Source organism: Gobio gobio (assembly GCF_949357685.1).
Source record: "Gobio gobio genome assembly, chromosome: 9".
Lineage (NCBI taxonomy): Eukaryota > Metazoa > Chordata > Actinopteri > Cypriniformes > Gobionidae > Gobio > Gobio gobio.
In genome coordinates, this window is record NC_137115.1 from 34,895,157 (window position 1) to 34,911,720 (window position 16,564).

Below are 16,564 nucleotides of genomic sequence, written 5' to 3' on the forward strand. Positions count from 1 at the left end.
CCAACATGATCTTACCTGTAAGATATAGGAGGCCAGTTCAAACACCACCTCGCTGTCCACCTCTATGAGCTCCTGGAGACACAAAAAAAAAAAAAAAAGAGAGGGTTTAGGTTCAGGATCACAGCAGACAGGACATCTCCATTAATCTGTCTCTTATCTTATCTCTCTCTTTTTTAATGACCTGATCTGCTGACTTATCACCGAAGGGTCTATCTAAATCACTTCAGCTATTTCCTGTGTAATCAATAGCAGGACAAAGCCACATACACACACATGGGTTTTTTAGATGAAGGGTTTTTGAAGTGTAGGGGGTCTTTATTACTTAAATGACCAAGACAAACGAAGCGATTCATTACCTTTGCGAACACAAGAATTTCAGGAATGTCATCTGCACACACACACTGACCCTAAAGTAAAGTGTAAGCAATGAGCTCATGGTGGGAATGTGTGTGGTATGTGACCAATGACACATTCACAAATATGGAATGTTTTTGGAAGAATGAAGCACTTTCTGAAACATTTAAAAAAAAATATATATACATATATTATATCAAAAGATTGGTGTTGGTAAAAAATGTTTTCCTATTTTTGAAAGTCTCTTATGTTCACCAAGTCTGCATTTTTATTTGATAATAAATGCAGTAAAAATAGTAATATTGTGAAATTTAAAATAATACGTTTTCTATGTTAATATATTTAATTTTATTTTATTGCAGAATTTCACAGAATTGCAGTCTTCAGTGTCACATGATCATTCAGCAATCATGCTTAAACATGCTTTATCATCATCAATGTTGAAAACAGTTGTGCTGCTTAATATTTTTGTGGAAACCATTAAATAGTGTTTTTTCATGATTCTTTAATGAATAGAAAGTTTAAAAGAACAACATATTTATATTTTTGCAATAAAAAGTCAAAATCTATGGTTACTTTTGATTAATTCAATGCATTCTTGGTGAATAAAAGTATTACTTTGCACACATACAGTACATACATAAATTACACACATGTAAATACCGTGATGCATTTTTTAAAAACATTTTAAAACTTTTATATACACATATATATCAAAAGATTGGTGTTGGTAAGATTTTTTTTTACTGTTTTTGAAAGAAGTATCTTTATGTTCACCAAGGCTGCATTTTTATTTGATAATAAATGCTGTAAAAATAGTAATGTGAAATATTGTTGCAATTTAAAATAACTGATTTCTATGCTAATGTATTTTGAAATGTAATTTAGTGCAGACTTTTCAGCAGTGATTAAAAATCTTCAGTGTCACATGATCCTTCAGAAATCATGCTCAATAGACCCTTTTCACAGACGCGTTTTAACGGTCATCAATATCGTAAATCCTGCAACGTTTTTTGTATTTTCATTTAAAAAAAATATATGTACATTTATAACACTAATACTTTGTATTCTGTTACTTTTGCATCAAATTACAATAAAAAAAGTTACCGCTGCTGTGAGGGTGTTTAGTAATAGCGTCTATGGGAGTGATGGTAAAAATGTACATATTTCTCTCTTTTGACTGCCGTTATCAATCTCACTCTATTTTTTTCCTCTTTTTGAAAGTTGTAAAATCACTACTGTGGTGTTTTTCTTTTGCTATGTGAGCAAATTTGCACACAATTTTTTTTTTAATGTATTCTCTCATTCACAGCTATAATATTTAACCCAACTATGACAACTTCCGCTCTGAGATACCCAGAAATGTGAAAAGGGTCTATCATTTTTTTTAATCATCATCAACAGTACATACATAAATTACAAATATATGTATATATTGGGAAATTAACTATTTTATGCGGTCTACTGCCTGAAGGATAGTTGATAGCTTGGTAATGTGCATGTTTTTATGGTGCCATCAACCAATCAGTGTTGCCATGATATCATTTTCCGGCAGCTTCGTTCAGGGCGATTTGTTACATGACATTTTTGGCTTAGATGCTCCATGAGAACAGATGGAGGTAACAAAGGTATGCACTTTAACCAAAGGGGTAGAAGCTAATACTGCCCTCTAGTGGTAGAACAGTGACAGTAGCTTACCTTATAGATGCAGGACTTTGCATTAAGGAAGAACAGCTCTATTGTGGCATTGTCCTTTAGGTAAGAGATACTTTCAATGTAGAACCTGTTGAAAAGACAATACAAACATCAAAAACGGCTAAAGTTTAAAAACAGTAGTTACATAAACAATATACACATTAAGATTATTAGTGAATATGATTCAAAATGGTTTAGTACGAGTAACCAATTCTGATTCAATAAACTCGCTGAAAAAAACAATTTATTATATACAGATTCAAAGACCAATCACTAGAGGGCATCATAAACACTCACTATATCCTCTTGTTGTCTCCATCCCTCTCAAAACCCACAAAAAGAAAACAATTTCCACAGTACAAGCTTCATTTAGCACTAAGATTTGAGTTAGCGGGAACTACAACAACAAACAAATACATAAGTAATTGTCTCAAAATCAGCATAAATAAATAAACAGTCTCAGCTTGACATTTTCATTTCAGCTGTAGGCTCAAGCTGACATTCACACATGGACTGTTACACAGACACACACATAAATAGATATATGTACAGATGCATGTAAAATGATATGACCTTGAACATACACTGAGGCACACAATGAACTTAAAATGAACTCTATGACACATGATACATGAAGACATGCTTTGAATCCATGGCTGTGTAACTGGCAGTGAAGAAAGTGTTTTAGAGAGACAGAAAATGAGTGAAAGTGAGAGAGATGAAAGTGATTAAAACTGTATTGACAGCTGGTTTAATTTGAGATGTGAGTGAGACAGAGTCTTACACGCATCAAAGACTTTAGCTCTCTCCAATCAATAGCCCAATCACGAGCAGAAAGGATAACACATACACACTGATGTACACAGGACATCATGCATGCATTAAAACTGGGCCTCCGCTCCAATTTAAACTGCACTGACATGCAATAGCTCAAGCACAAGACATACAACTCTGCACGCAGCTATTAAAGCAAAATGCATGCATGCGTTTTGCATGCGTGCAAGTGTTCGTGTCTGTGTGTGACCCAGAAAAGCAAAGTGATGCAAGTGGAATAGACTGAAAGAAAGAAAAGCAATCCAAATGTGTCCCAACAAATGGGTGAAATGCTGAGCTATTTTAATGCTGAGCTTGACAGCAATAAACCAGCATCCACCCACAGCGAGTGTGGTGATGTATGACTGTGTGCTGATTGCGACTTACACAGTAAAATACTGAGGAAGCAAACAAATTTGCCCACTATAACTCCCTCGCACACACAGAGTCATACAAACATACAAACAATAAATATGCTAGCCACTCTTTGTATTGGTCATATTTCGCGGCAGATGCAATTAAAATCTAAACGAATCAACCCTCCCAGCAGATATCTGCTCATGCTCTGCAATTCAAACACAGTCTGATTAACACTCTGCTGTTGCCATGGTGCTCAAATTGCTGGGGGTGTTAATGAAAGGAACGGTGGATTCTGATTGGCTAAGTTCCCTGTAACTGCCAGTGAGCTGTGGTTTACTGACCCTGCTAATTTGAAAGAATAAACAAACAGACACAACCCCCCAATACAAAAATACTGAGACAGAAGTGGTGATGCCACTGAACGTGTTAAGTGTTTTTTTTCCCTCTGAACGTGCAACTGTATTTTTTTTTTTAATGTAATGAGAACACATATACATAAATATGGATCGACATTAACGCTTGTCCACTTGTCCGGGAAAAGTGGATTTTTTCAAGGGGCAAGTGAAAGACAATTTTACTTGCCATACCGGACAAGTAGCCTAGCCTGATTAAAATGTCAATAACAACAAATGACAAGGGAATCACCGAAACGCAATAATGATTCTGCATTCATTTAGTGTAAGTGGCGACTGTCAGTGCCTAATAATATAATATACTGATGGTAACAAGGTTGTGCTGTTGAGGTTGAGGAAAAATGGAACATAAAAAATACTTAACACTTAATTCAATACTTGAATACTTAATTCAAAATGTGGAGTTTTTATATGTATTACATATGATAGAGTTAAAGGAACACTCCACTTAAAAAAAAGCTGATCTCTAGGTCTGGCGGTAGCACTTTTAGCATAGCTTAGCATAGATCATTGAATCTGATTAGACCGTAAGAATCTTGCTCAAAAAAAGACCAAAGAGTTTTGATATTTTCCCCATTTAAAACTTGACTCTTTTGAAGTTAAATCGTGTACTAAGACCGACGACAAATGAAAAGTAGTGATTTTCTAAGCCGATATGGCTTGGAACTATACTCTCATTCCTGCGTAATAATCAAAGAACTTTGCTGCCGTACCATGGGTGCAGCAGGCGCAATAATATTACGCAGCACCTGAATATTTAAAACAATCTCATATTTAATGCAGATGTCATTTTTCAGTGTAAATTATTTAATTTGATTGGTACCAGCCCTAGTGTCTTATTATTCAATTTAATTTATTGATCAAATTTAAGAATTCAAAATGAAAGATTAAGCATATATTTAAAAAGATTAGGGGGAAAATGCCCTTTATTAAAGGTAAAACTATCATAAATATGTCAAAGCTGACTGAACACTGATGGGAATATTGCTTCAGAATAAATTATATTTACAAAAAGTTTTCATGAATCGGACTTGTTTGTTCAGTACATCCCACAGATGCTCGATTGGATTGAGATCTGGGGAATTTGGAGGCCATCCACGTGATGTAAAAGAAAACGTGATTCATCAGACCAGTCCACCTTCTTCCATTACTCTGTGTGGTCCAATTCTGATGCTCACGTGCTCATATCATTGTCACCCGGACTGGTCTACGGCTATGCAGCCCCATTCGCAACAAACTGCGATGCACTGTGTATTCTGACACCTTTCTAGCAGAACCAGCATTAACTTGAGCACTTTGAGCTACAGTAGCTCGTCTGTTTGATCGGACCACACGGGCCAGCCTTCGCTCCCCACGTGCATCAATGAGCCATGGCCGTCTGTCTGTCGCCGGTTCACCACTGTACCTTCCTTGGACCACTTTTGATAGATACTGACCACTGCAGACCGGGAACACCCCACAAGAGCTGCAGCTTTGGAGATGCTCTGACCCAGTCGTCTAGCCATCACAATTTGGCCCTTGTCAAACTCACTCAAATCCTTATGCTTGCCCAGTCTTCCTGCTCCTAACACATAATTTTTAGGACAAAACGTTCACTTGCTGCCTAATATATCCCACCCACTAACAGGTGACATGAAGAGGATATAATCAGTGTTATTCACTTCACCTGTCATAATGTTATGCCTGATCATATATATATATATATATATATATATATATATATATATATATATATATATATATATATATATATATATATATATATATATAGTTTATTTTTTTATATATACATTTTATTTAGTTTAATTCATTGTTGATAATTTGCAGGCATATTCAAATGTTCAATTTGATGCTTAAAAACGCAGCTCACTAGATTTTGAAACACGTTTATTGTGTTTTGTTGCCATTGTACTTACCTTACGCAGAAGTAAAGCACAATGGGTCCAGATTTCTTGGGAAACTCATGTTCCAGCACACGGCGATCTAACTGCAACCAGCTGAAATGACCCCTGAAACACAGCCCAAAAGAAAAGACTGATAGTATCTGTAACAGCAACAGGAAATATCTTGCAACATCTTACGTCTCATTCATAGTACCGCATAACGTCATAAAACATCATACGAAAAATGGGCCACAAGAGGGGTGTTTTTTGCTCAAAATGTCATCACATGTGCATTTTCATGCAGAAGTTAGTCAGTGATGATAAAAACAAAAGCACTCAGGAAAATATTGCATTGATATTGCATTGATATATATATATATATATATATACTGAATATATATAATACTGATGCCAGTCTTAGCCAGTACTACTGACAAGCAACAACACAATGTGTTTTAAATTGTATTTGTATAGGAAAATTTTTAACTCACACTGTGTGTGCACTTGTTTCTGACAAATCCATTTGTCTATTTGCATGTTGTCCTTGGCGACTGCAAACTGTCAACCCCTTGTTGGGAAGGATCAGCGGGCGGATCAAAGGTCACCAGACAACATTTCAAAATCTTTGGAAACTACATATAACACATTCCCCCAAGTACACTAGCAGTGAGAACAGACGTGACACTGCTCTTGAGAGTGCATGTATGCCTTAAAGAAATCATGCGAAGATATGTCTAACAAATTTTTGCACAGCGGTAGGTCACACTGTGTAAGACTAAATGAAAAGCTGCTTGTCACAGAAAGTGAAGAAGCCAATCATCTCATGTGGCATTATCACAGCATGCTCACTCATCCACAGTCCTGACACAGTCAGAGAGCCGAACTATTCATAACTACACCTTAATCTGACTAAAGTCTTTTCTCATAGGTTAGAGGCAGGTGTAGTATTTTATGGGATGTGTTGGGTATACGTACGTCTCATCTACGTAAGAGATTCCAAAATATTCCTTCTCCTTCAGGTTGAAATGGGATGCCACCAAGTCCAGAAGATCCTTCGCCATTAGCTTGGGCTGAGAGAGAGACAGAAACAGGGAAAAAAAGTTAGGTTTCATCACAAAAGAGATCTTTTCATTCAGAATACATTACACACAAAAACACACACACACACACACACACACACACACACACACACACACACACACACACACACACACACACACACACACACACACACACACACACACACACACACACACACACACACACACACACACACACACACACACACACACACACACACACACACACACACACACACACAAGGTCAACGAGTTGGCAGGCTGTGTGCGTCGTATTCTGATGAGTATTGATGCACTGCAGTGACTCTGCAATTTCATGCTGACTCTGTCTGCAGTCTGTGTGTGTTGCATCTTGAACAGAACTTGATAAAATAATCTCTAAAATGTGATCAATGCTCATACAACTTGCATATTTGCTCTTAAGAAGGAAAATTGTTTTGATGGTTCTCAATAACAAACTACAGAGGCTTTTGACTAGGCACTGACACACACCCAGAACATTCTGAAAAACTGAGAGACACACCAGTTGTCACGCTGTCTATGATTCTGCAAGCTCGGGGCTTTCCCTGTGTGGGTAAGTGAGTGTGTGTCAGAGCCAGTGTGTGGTAAACCATGGGTGTGTCACTGGCTTTGAGCGTCGACACTGAAATCACTGGCGTCCTGGGACATCTCTGTCCAGCTTACCAACCTACCAACATCAACACACAACCATTTATGAGTCGAAAGCATTAAACTTCCCTTTCCAAAACCATGTGACATTGACAACAGTATACTCATACTTGTTAATGTCATATCATATTCACAATTATTAGAGTATTTTATTTATACGTCTGTCTATACAAACAGACATATCTGCAGTATTTTAATATATTTTAAAATTGTAATTTATTCCTGTGACGCAAATGAATTTTCAGCATCATTACTCCAGTCTTCAGTGTCGCATGATCCTTCAGAAATCATTCTAATATGCTGATTTGCTGCTCAAGAAACATTTCTTATTATTATCAGCGTTGAATACAGTTGTGCTGCTTAATATTTCTGAGGGATTTTTTGCAGGGTTCTTTCTTTGATGATTAGAAAGTTCAAAAGAACAGCATTTATTTTAAATAGAAATCTTATGTAACATTATACATGTCTTTACTGTCACTTTTGATAAATGAAATGTGTCCTTGCTGAATCTACTGACCCGAAACTTTTGGTATTGAACGTTTGGCTGTGTATACATACACATTTTGTATATTGTTTTTGTGTTTATTTTTATATGTATGGTTTATCTGTATTTGTGTGCACACTTATTCTTTACCAAAGTTACTGTACATTACAAAAAAAAGTACACAAGTAAAAAGCACTGAAAAAAAAATCATCAAATCAAATTAAAACAAAATGTGCACTCGATATGCACAAACATTGTGTGCATGAGCCTATGTTCAAAACACTTTAATTACTGTTTCGGTTTCAACACAGACCATTCTGAATTAAGAGCACACATAAATACAGACACACACACACACACACACACACACACACACACACACACACACACACACACACACACACACACACACCAACAACCCTCTTTATATGAGAGCCAGCCCGCCCACACACCCTAAAAATAGCACAGCAAAATCTGGAGCAAAAGTACAATCACTGCCACAACCTCTGATCACAGAAAGAAAGAAAGAAAGAAAGAAAGAAAGAAAGAAAGAAAGAAAGAAAGAAAGAAAGAAAGAAAGAAAGAAAGAAAGAAAGAAAGAAAGAAAGAAAGAAAGAAAGAAAGAAAGAAAGAAAGAAAGAAAGAAAGAAAGAAAGAAAGAGAAAGATCATCATTATTTTTGTTGTGTATTATTACATTTTAAAATGGTAATGTGTTTCTTCTAAATAAGCTTCGACTAAGGTAGTTCTTAAAAACTAGTGAACTGCCTACCTAGACAGCACTTAAGGGTACTGTATCATAAGTGTGGGACAATAAGCAGCAAGTTATGCTGCCAAATAAGATACCTCTACAAGAAAGAACTATTCCTGTCAATACGATGTGCTAAGTATTTTTTATTACTCATTAGAGCAGCAATTAACTTAACCTAACCTACACTTTTTTCTCAAACGAACCCACTTTGACCTAAAATATTAACTTGAAGTACCCTCTGAGATTTTAAGTTAGTATTTTGATCATTTAACAACACATCGGCATATTTAATGTTCACTGATGCTGGTAAATAGTCATAACACGTGAAGATAAACAAACCATTTTTTAGTTTTTAGTAATAATACAATCATTAAAACATTTTTATGTTTATGTTTGAATTAGTAAGTAAAGTTATTTATATAGCAAATTTTAAAAGAGTTTTAAAAAATAGAAATACACAGAGAGAAAACATACATACATTACACATATAGAAGTATGATAATACATTGAATAGAAATAAGATAAAATGAAATACAGACCAAAAATAAAACCATATAATAGAAATAAGATAATACAATACAACAATAAAATCATCAATCAAGGAAAGTTTTGAGATACTTTTTAAAAGTGCTTAGTGAGTCGATTGCTCGTAGGTTGTCAGGAACAGGAAGTAAGTTCCATAGCTTGGGACCAAAATGACTAAAGGCTGACTCGCCAATTTTTAGCCACGTTTTTGGCGCAACCAACAAATTACTATTTGATGTTCGGAGCGATCTTGCTGGAGTTTATCTATTTAACAAATTGGAAAGGTATATTGGGGCCGTTCCATGAAGACATTTAAAAACTAATAAGAGGATCTTGAATTCAATTCTGAATGATGCAGGCAGCCAGTGAAGGGATCTCAGTGTTGGAATAATGTGAATTATTAGTTTTTCATCAACTCACAAACCCCTTGGAGTTCCCTTGTGCTTTTCCCAGGGGTTCGTGAACTGCAGAAGAGATGTTAGCTAAAAAACGTGTTAAACCCTCCTGGATTCCACCATCGTCTATCTTGTGCGCCTCACGTGAGGGCTATTTGTGTGGCGAAAGGAGTTGCTGTCTATGTAGAGCATCTCAAATGATCAGGTTCCATTTCAGTTCGATTTTGCATTAGAAGGCAGTTGCTATGTAGAAAGCAGGATTTTGAAACAGAAGCAAAGCATCATCATACAGCTTTGCAGTCTGCTGAGACTGCAATTATGGTCCTCTCTGATTCACTACCCTCCCATCAGGTCTTAAAAACCCAGCTTTCAGCAAGACATCTTGTTTGAGATATTATTTTATCTTTTATGGCGTTAACATTGTGGTTGTTCACACATGAACCAGTATATTACGAGATCCTTCACCTCAGGTTCTTCAGGTGAGACAAGCAACTCTGTACCACATCAATCATTTGGCACATTTAGTCCCATCATTCAAAGCAACGTAGTGTGAAACAGCCTGCTTCCTCAATTAGCCAAAGCGGCTGTGTCTGCGGTAAGAGGAGGAAGTGGGTTTAATATGACTACAATCTTCAGTCTTGACCCATTTGTGCTGGTGTATGTGTGTTTGTGCATTTTCTTCTCTTCAGAATGACAGTATATTCTATCTCTTTCCACCTCATTCTCTCTCTGTTTAGCCCTCTAGACTTGATTATGACAGTAACTGATATAATATGTGCAGCGTCTCTGAAATGTGCAGATAAGAAGGATAGAGCAGTATTAATATCCTGTTAGGGCCATCAATATGAGCGTTATATGGTTTTAACAGATTTAATGTGGGATGGCTATCATCTCCTCTCTGCCATTACACTTACAGAGGTTGATGCAAATCACAGACGCATGTTTCCACATGGAGAAGCATGTGATAGCGCGTGTGGCCGTGAGGAAGGATATCCGGACTGTTGTGATTTAATATCATTAAACAGTGGGTGTCTGATCAGGACGGAAGAGCGATGACAAGAACACACACCGTAAGGTCTCATCAGGTCTAGATCACAGAGATGAGAGATGAGTGGGCTTTCATCACACAGAATGACTTCAACACAATGCAACGCTAGTGTTTTAGTTGAGGATTTATCACTGTAAAAACGCATTGACAGATCAAGAATACAGACTAAATACTGCCCTACTCCGTATACTGTGTAAAATAGCAGAATTCACATCTGAAGCTGCATTTATACAACAAAAAGGTGAATTTACAGATAATATTTGCATGTTTAATCCAAAACAGCTGGTGTAAATGCATTTATAGAGGAGGTATCAGAAACCCTTATACCTATTGAGTTCTCTTTCATGTCTTCTTGCACTTGAACTAACAAATTCAGAAAATTATGTCAAAAATGCCCGCCTTGGCGAGTATCCTAGAAAACTAAGTCGGTTAATGTCTTAAGTAAACGTAAACAGTTGAGAAATAAAATGCATGTGTAACACTAGATTTGATCCAGGCATTAGGTCTTAAAGTGACAGCATCCTAATATTCTTGCTGCTGTTTGTTTTTAATGTAAATCAAACAACAAAGGGCAATGAAAAAATAATTCACTGCTCTTGACTGAATAACTTTTGTAACATTAATAAGGAGTGACCTATATTTAATTTATGCAGTGAAGAGTATGCAGTGTTATTTTACATTTGATTACTACTACTGTTAGACCAACCTGAAAAACCTGAAAAGCAATTCATTCGCATATTTGTTGTATTGTATTTATTGGTGCTATAGCTCATTATTTGATTATTTGTTTACTTGTCTTTAATGAAACGTAAATGTATATTAGTTAGGCTAGTAGTTTTTTTCTGTGGTATCAAAATTGGAATCGAGAATTGTGAAATTTGGTGTCATAACCTTAAGGTTGCAGGTCAAACACAATGAAAACAATAACTATTTTTATTTATGTATTACTTTTGGTAGGGCTTTTTTTGGTGGGGATTTTATTACTTTTGGTAGAGGGGCCAAATAGTTAAATATATAGTTACATTTTGGCAGGGCAAGTACAAATTTTAACCACTTGCCCAACAAGGCCAGTAGACAAAAATCCTTAGTGTTGAGCCTTGCAGACAGAGTAAATCACATCTGAGAGGAAGGATCAAGCTAGAACACGAGAGAACCTAACGGCTCCTGCTTTGACTCACCATGGAAAATGACGAACACATACTAAACGCATATAATTCACAAAATTACAGCCTGTTGTGGAGAGACAGGTGGGATATGCTAAAAAGCAGTTAAGACAGCTGAAAAACAGAGCAAGATTATAGAAAAATCTGAATAAGACTGTTGATAGCTGTTATTGTAAGACTATCTTACTGTATATGTAAGACTGTTATTATAAACTAAAGTCATGTCAAAACTGCCAACAGTTAGTAAAAGAATATATCTCCATTAAAGCCAATACATACTGGATGTTTCAACAGCACTGTATGCTGCTGATGATACAGCATCAAAGTTCAGTCTATAACGAGACTATAAAATCATTCAAAAAAGATGCTGCCAATCGCACAGTGCAAGATCATCCACGATAACATTCCGAATGGTACATTGCCTCTAATGATACGAGGAAGAAGAGAGGAGGCAGTTAAATGAGGCTCCATAAAGATCCAACAGAGACCCATCAGTAAAACCGAACCAGCCAAGGATTTCACCACTGCATGTGTAAGATGTTTTACAACTTAAAGTGTTGTCACACTGGATTAAGTGTGACAATAACTTTGACACCCCCTGTCCCAATATTAGTGACAGTAAATTAAAACACCATCTAGCCCAGTTTCCCATGATCAGTGTTATTTTAGTATATATTAATATATTTAGTATATATTTTAGTAACTGATATACTATCATAGTTTTGTATAATATTTTGAATTTGATTTGATTTTGTATATTTTGTTTTCATTTGAATTTTAGTCAAAGGTTTAGTCATTTTGTTGTGTTTTTTTGTCATTTATATATATATATTACTCCAATGTTTTTTTTAATTGCGATTAATCATGATTAATTACAGAAAAAATCGATAATTATTTTTTTTCGATTTACAGCACTAATAATTTTTTATCTATATATTTTTTTTATTAAAAAGATTATTTGGTTTATAGTTTGTATTACTATATAAATGTATATAGTATTTAAGATTCTCATAAAGAAATGAAAAATTTCCGCAAAAATCTTTACTCCCAAAATGAGAGCTTTCTTGGTTTGAATTTTGATCAACAAGTCAATCTGTAACGTTTAGATTCTCAATTGGACAAATCTTTTCGCCAAGCGAATTTGCATGTCTCCAAACGTAAAATTCAACACATATGATTGCGTACATGTTCTTTCACATGCATTTGAAAGGAAGTGTACAGAATGCAAAATTCAGTGTGACTGCCCCTTTAGTTATCACAAAGTCCTGTAGCATTAGCCTGTTAGGTACATCAACACAATTCCTCTTACAGAAAAAGCGAAGAGCTTTTCCTCAAGGAACATGCAGAAAAAAACTAACTTGGAATAGCATGAGAATTCTCAATGGCCCGATTAACCTACACAACCTTGTCCAGAACATCTGCCTACATGGAGGAAGAGAAAGAGGAGAAAAAGAGAAGTCAGAAAGCAAAAAGAACAGGCTAAATATTTTAGCCAATGCTAAAAGAACATATATCTAAGTACTCATGACTAAAGTAGGACAAATGTGTAAAGATTATGGAATAAGCGTTTCTGCAACAGCCCAATAAATCATAAACTGAAGAGAGAGTGAAGAAATACAGGAAACACTGCCTTGTTTTTTAATATCTTCTCTTCCCTCATCCCTTCTTTTTTCACATCTCTTCCTGGAAATCCCTTATTTTTCTTCTTTTCCTCTCCCTCATCCTCTTACCTGATTGTTAGGGACTCTCTTACCTCCTCTCCTTTCTAGATTTCTGTTTATCAGACCAAAACTGCAACCACAATCAACTCAACCAGCATTTTAGAGGGGAGAAAGAGAATGTGTGGAAAATAAGAGATGGAGAAGGCAGAGAAATTACATTTCTCCAACTATGATGGAGTTTAAACTGGATTGGAGTCTAGAGGAATCAGGTCACCTAATTGCACCTGACAGGCATGAGAGAGAGAGAGAGAGAGAGAGAGAGAGAGAGAGAGAGAGAGAGAGAGAGAGAGAGAGAGAGAGAGAGAGAGAGAGAGAGAGAGAGAGAGAGAGAGAGAGAGAGAGAGAGAGAGAGAGAGAGAGAGAGAGAGAGAGAGAGAGAGATAAAGAGAGAGGATGAAAGAGAAAAAGACAAAAATAATAAAACAAAACAGAAGAGAACAGACTTATAGAACAGAAAAACTAAACAGAATAAAAAATAGAACACAAGAAGAGAACAAAACAAGACAATAGGACATAATAACAAACCCAGTTGTTATTGTTAACTAAAACGGTTAAAAAAAATACAATTATTAGATGAAAATGTTCAATTTAAACTTAAACAAAACGGAAATAAAATAAGTTTAAGTATTAAAATGACAGACTAAAACAAAAAATAAATTAAAGCGATACAGTAATATTTAAAATATATATATTTATTATTAATTTTTTATTTTTAATATTTAAAATTTATTTAAAAAAATGACAAAAGCACATAACAAAATTACTTAAACTATATTTCAACTAAAAAAAATTAAATATAAAAAAGCTAATTTAAAATATTAATACATACTACAATAGCATCAAAGTAAAGAATAGAACAGAGACATAATACAATTAAAAACAGAATGAAAAAATAGAATAGAATAAAACAGAATAGAATATAATATGACAGAACAAGACAGAGGAGAATAGAACAGAACTTTATTCTTCATGTGTTCAGTGACTGAGATGCCACAGGCAGCGTTTACCTCGTGATTAGGGATTTCCTGAGAAAGTTCATATGAGTGCGAGTGTTGAGGAAGTTGTGCAAAGGAGAGAGATCTGTTTATATTGAGGTCTGATGGGGCATGGGAGACAGACAGTGTTGTTATGGAAACTGAACTCATCCTGAGAGAAGATGTTTGCATTCTGATAGGAGGATTTATGGAGTGTTTTGGGCAGGAGGGGGCCGCTGTTTGCATGATTTGAGAGGCTGCTGGTTTGGGTCTTTATGGGAAACTAACCCTGCCAGACTGAACATTAGTGGTACTGCTGTTTAAAAGACACTTGGGAGACCGACATATGCATACACATATGATTGAGTTCAGGTCAGGGTGACCTAACCTCAGAGTCTCTTTGGCCATGAAATCGGAGAAGGGAATAAAAGAGTCATATTACACATACAAACAGAGCAAACATTCAAACTCATACATGCACAGACCGATGAAGAGCCACCTATTTCCACAAGACATTAATTACGTCTCGGAGGAACAATGAGGATTTCCCTTCCCAGACAAACGAGAGGAAACCTCAGGCCTTAGCACAAAAACATGCACAGACTTCACACCTATACATCGATATTAATACCACTTTAAAATTTCGGCACTAATACTGGACATTGTGCTGGTGAATCGAGTCAAACATTATCAATCATCTCAACAATCCATCCACAAACCTGCAATATCACATTTGGGTCATGTTGTACCATTATCTGTCTTACCTGTACCAGGAGCTCCAATTTCCTGTCATCCAGGAGATGGACCTGACATCTCCGCCCTTCCGTCATCTGATGTGGAGGGAGAGAGAGAGAGAGAACGAGATTAACGAAAGCACATTCACAGCAGGGTGAAATCAACTGTAAATACTAGGTCAGGGTGACATAACAAAAATAGAAACTCTCCTTACACACATGCAGCGCGATTCCCAATCAAGCAGCAGAATTCAATCTATTTCACTCCCACACACACACACACACACACACTTAAAGTGAATTATCTCACACTTCAGCGCTGATGCTGAGTAGCTTGGATTTTTTTTAAGATGTCATGGTCTATTTTGATTGAACCCCTTCTGGTTAAAACATATAGTTAAGTAAACACATTTAACTTGGCTACCACCAATCTTGAAATGTAGAAGTCAAGTGTTATATATATATATAAAAAAAAAGGCATCTAGAGTGCTTTTATTGCTGGTCAGAGATGAGGTAATGACTAATTTCCAAATAGTGTTGTTTTAATGTTCTTCACTTTGCAAATGTTTGGACTGACATTCAAAGCAAGTTACCGCAGTTTATTTTGTTTTTACATGTCGTTTAGTCAAGTTTATCTTAAAAAGCTGATACCACAAGTACTGTAAAAAGCAATGGAGTAACATTTACAGAAAAGACCAATTCTGTAACCAAAATTAAAACGTTCTAAAGATTATTTCACAAACAAAAAGAATAAACAGTTCTGCTTGTGAATATCTAGCTTAAGTGCCTAAAAAACTAAACAAATCAGGACTAATCTAGTCACAAATGAAAACTCTGCAACTATGACTTTTATCATAGACCAATTAAAGGAAAAGTTCACATAAAATTGAAAATTCTGTTTATTTTCATTTATTTTGTTCAAAGGCCCCGTTTACACTAGTGTGTTTTCGTTTTAAAACACTACACTGGCGTCTCCATTGCATTTCAGAAACGATCTCTGTCTACACTGCATGACCGAAAACGCATGTCACATGACTGTTTGTGCACACTGGGCATGCGTGTACAAGTATAAACATTTGCCTCTTGCATGTAGACAGCTGCAGTATTATACAATACAGCGTTTAACTGTAGAACGGCTGCTAAAAAGGACCACAAAGTCAGCAAAGCATGCAGTTCCATCTCTGTGTAATTGTTTATAGTCGAGGCTGGTATGTTACAGAGTCATTGAGAGAGGCGACTCTGGGCTGCGTTTCCCAAAAGCATTGTAACAATAGCCACCAACAGTCTCTATGATCGACTTAGGCGTACAGTGCTTTTGGGAAACGCAGCCCTGGTCTGTTATTGTCTTGTTCAGGTAGCGTAATGTGGGCTGCCATGTCATCATTTTTAAAAGTCTAAGTTTTGGTCTGTTTACACTAGGGCTGAACGATTTTGGAATTACAATTTTTTTTAACCAATATTGCGATTGCGATTTAATATGCAATTATTTTTAAAGCTCTTTATC

The 16,564-nt window shown here is 35.9% G+C and overlaps 1 protein-coding gene across 6 annotated transcripts in view; it reads right to left on the minus strand.

Annotated features, from left to right (window-relative positions):
• Positions 1-16,564, minus strand: part of frmd4a (FERM domain containing 4A) — a 93,236-nt gene that overhangs the window by 34,974 nt on the left and 41,698 nt on the right. For all 6 annotated transcript variants that reach the window (XM_079825361.1, XM_079825360.1, XM_079825359.1 and 3 more), the window contains exons 2-6: positions 15,091-15,156; positions 6,494-6,588; positions 5,552-5,644; positions 2,053-2,137; positions 16-72 (exon numbers count right to left, since the gene is read on the minus strand). In XM_079825361.1, the coding sequence (XP_079681487.1) occupies positions 16-72; positions 2,053-2,137; positions 5,552-5,644; positions 6,494-6,588; positions 15,091-15,156 (396 nt within the window). The remainder of the gene's footprint in view (positions 1-15; positions 73-2,052; positions 2,138-5,551; positions 5,645-6,493; positions 6,589-15,090; positions 15,157-16,564) is intronic.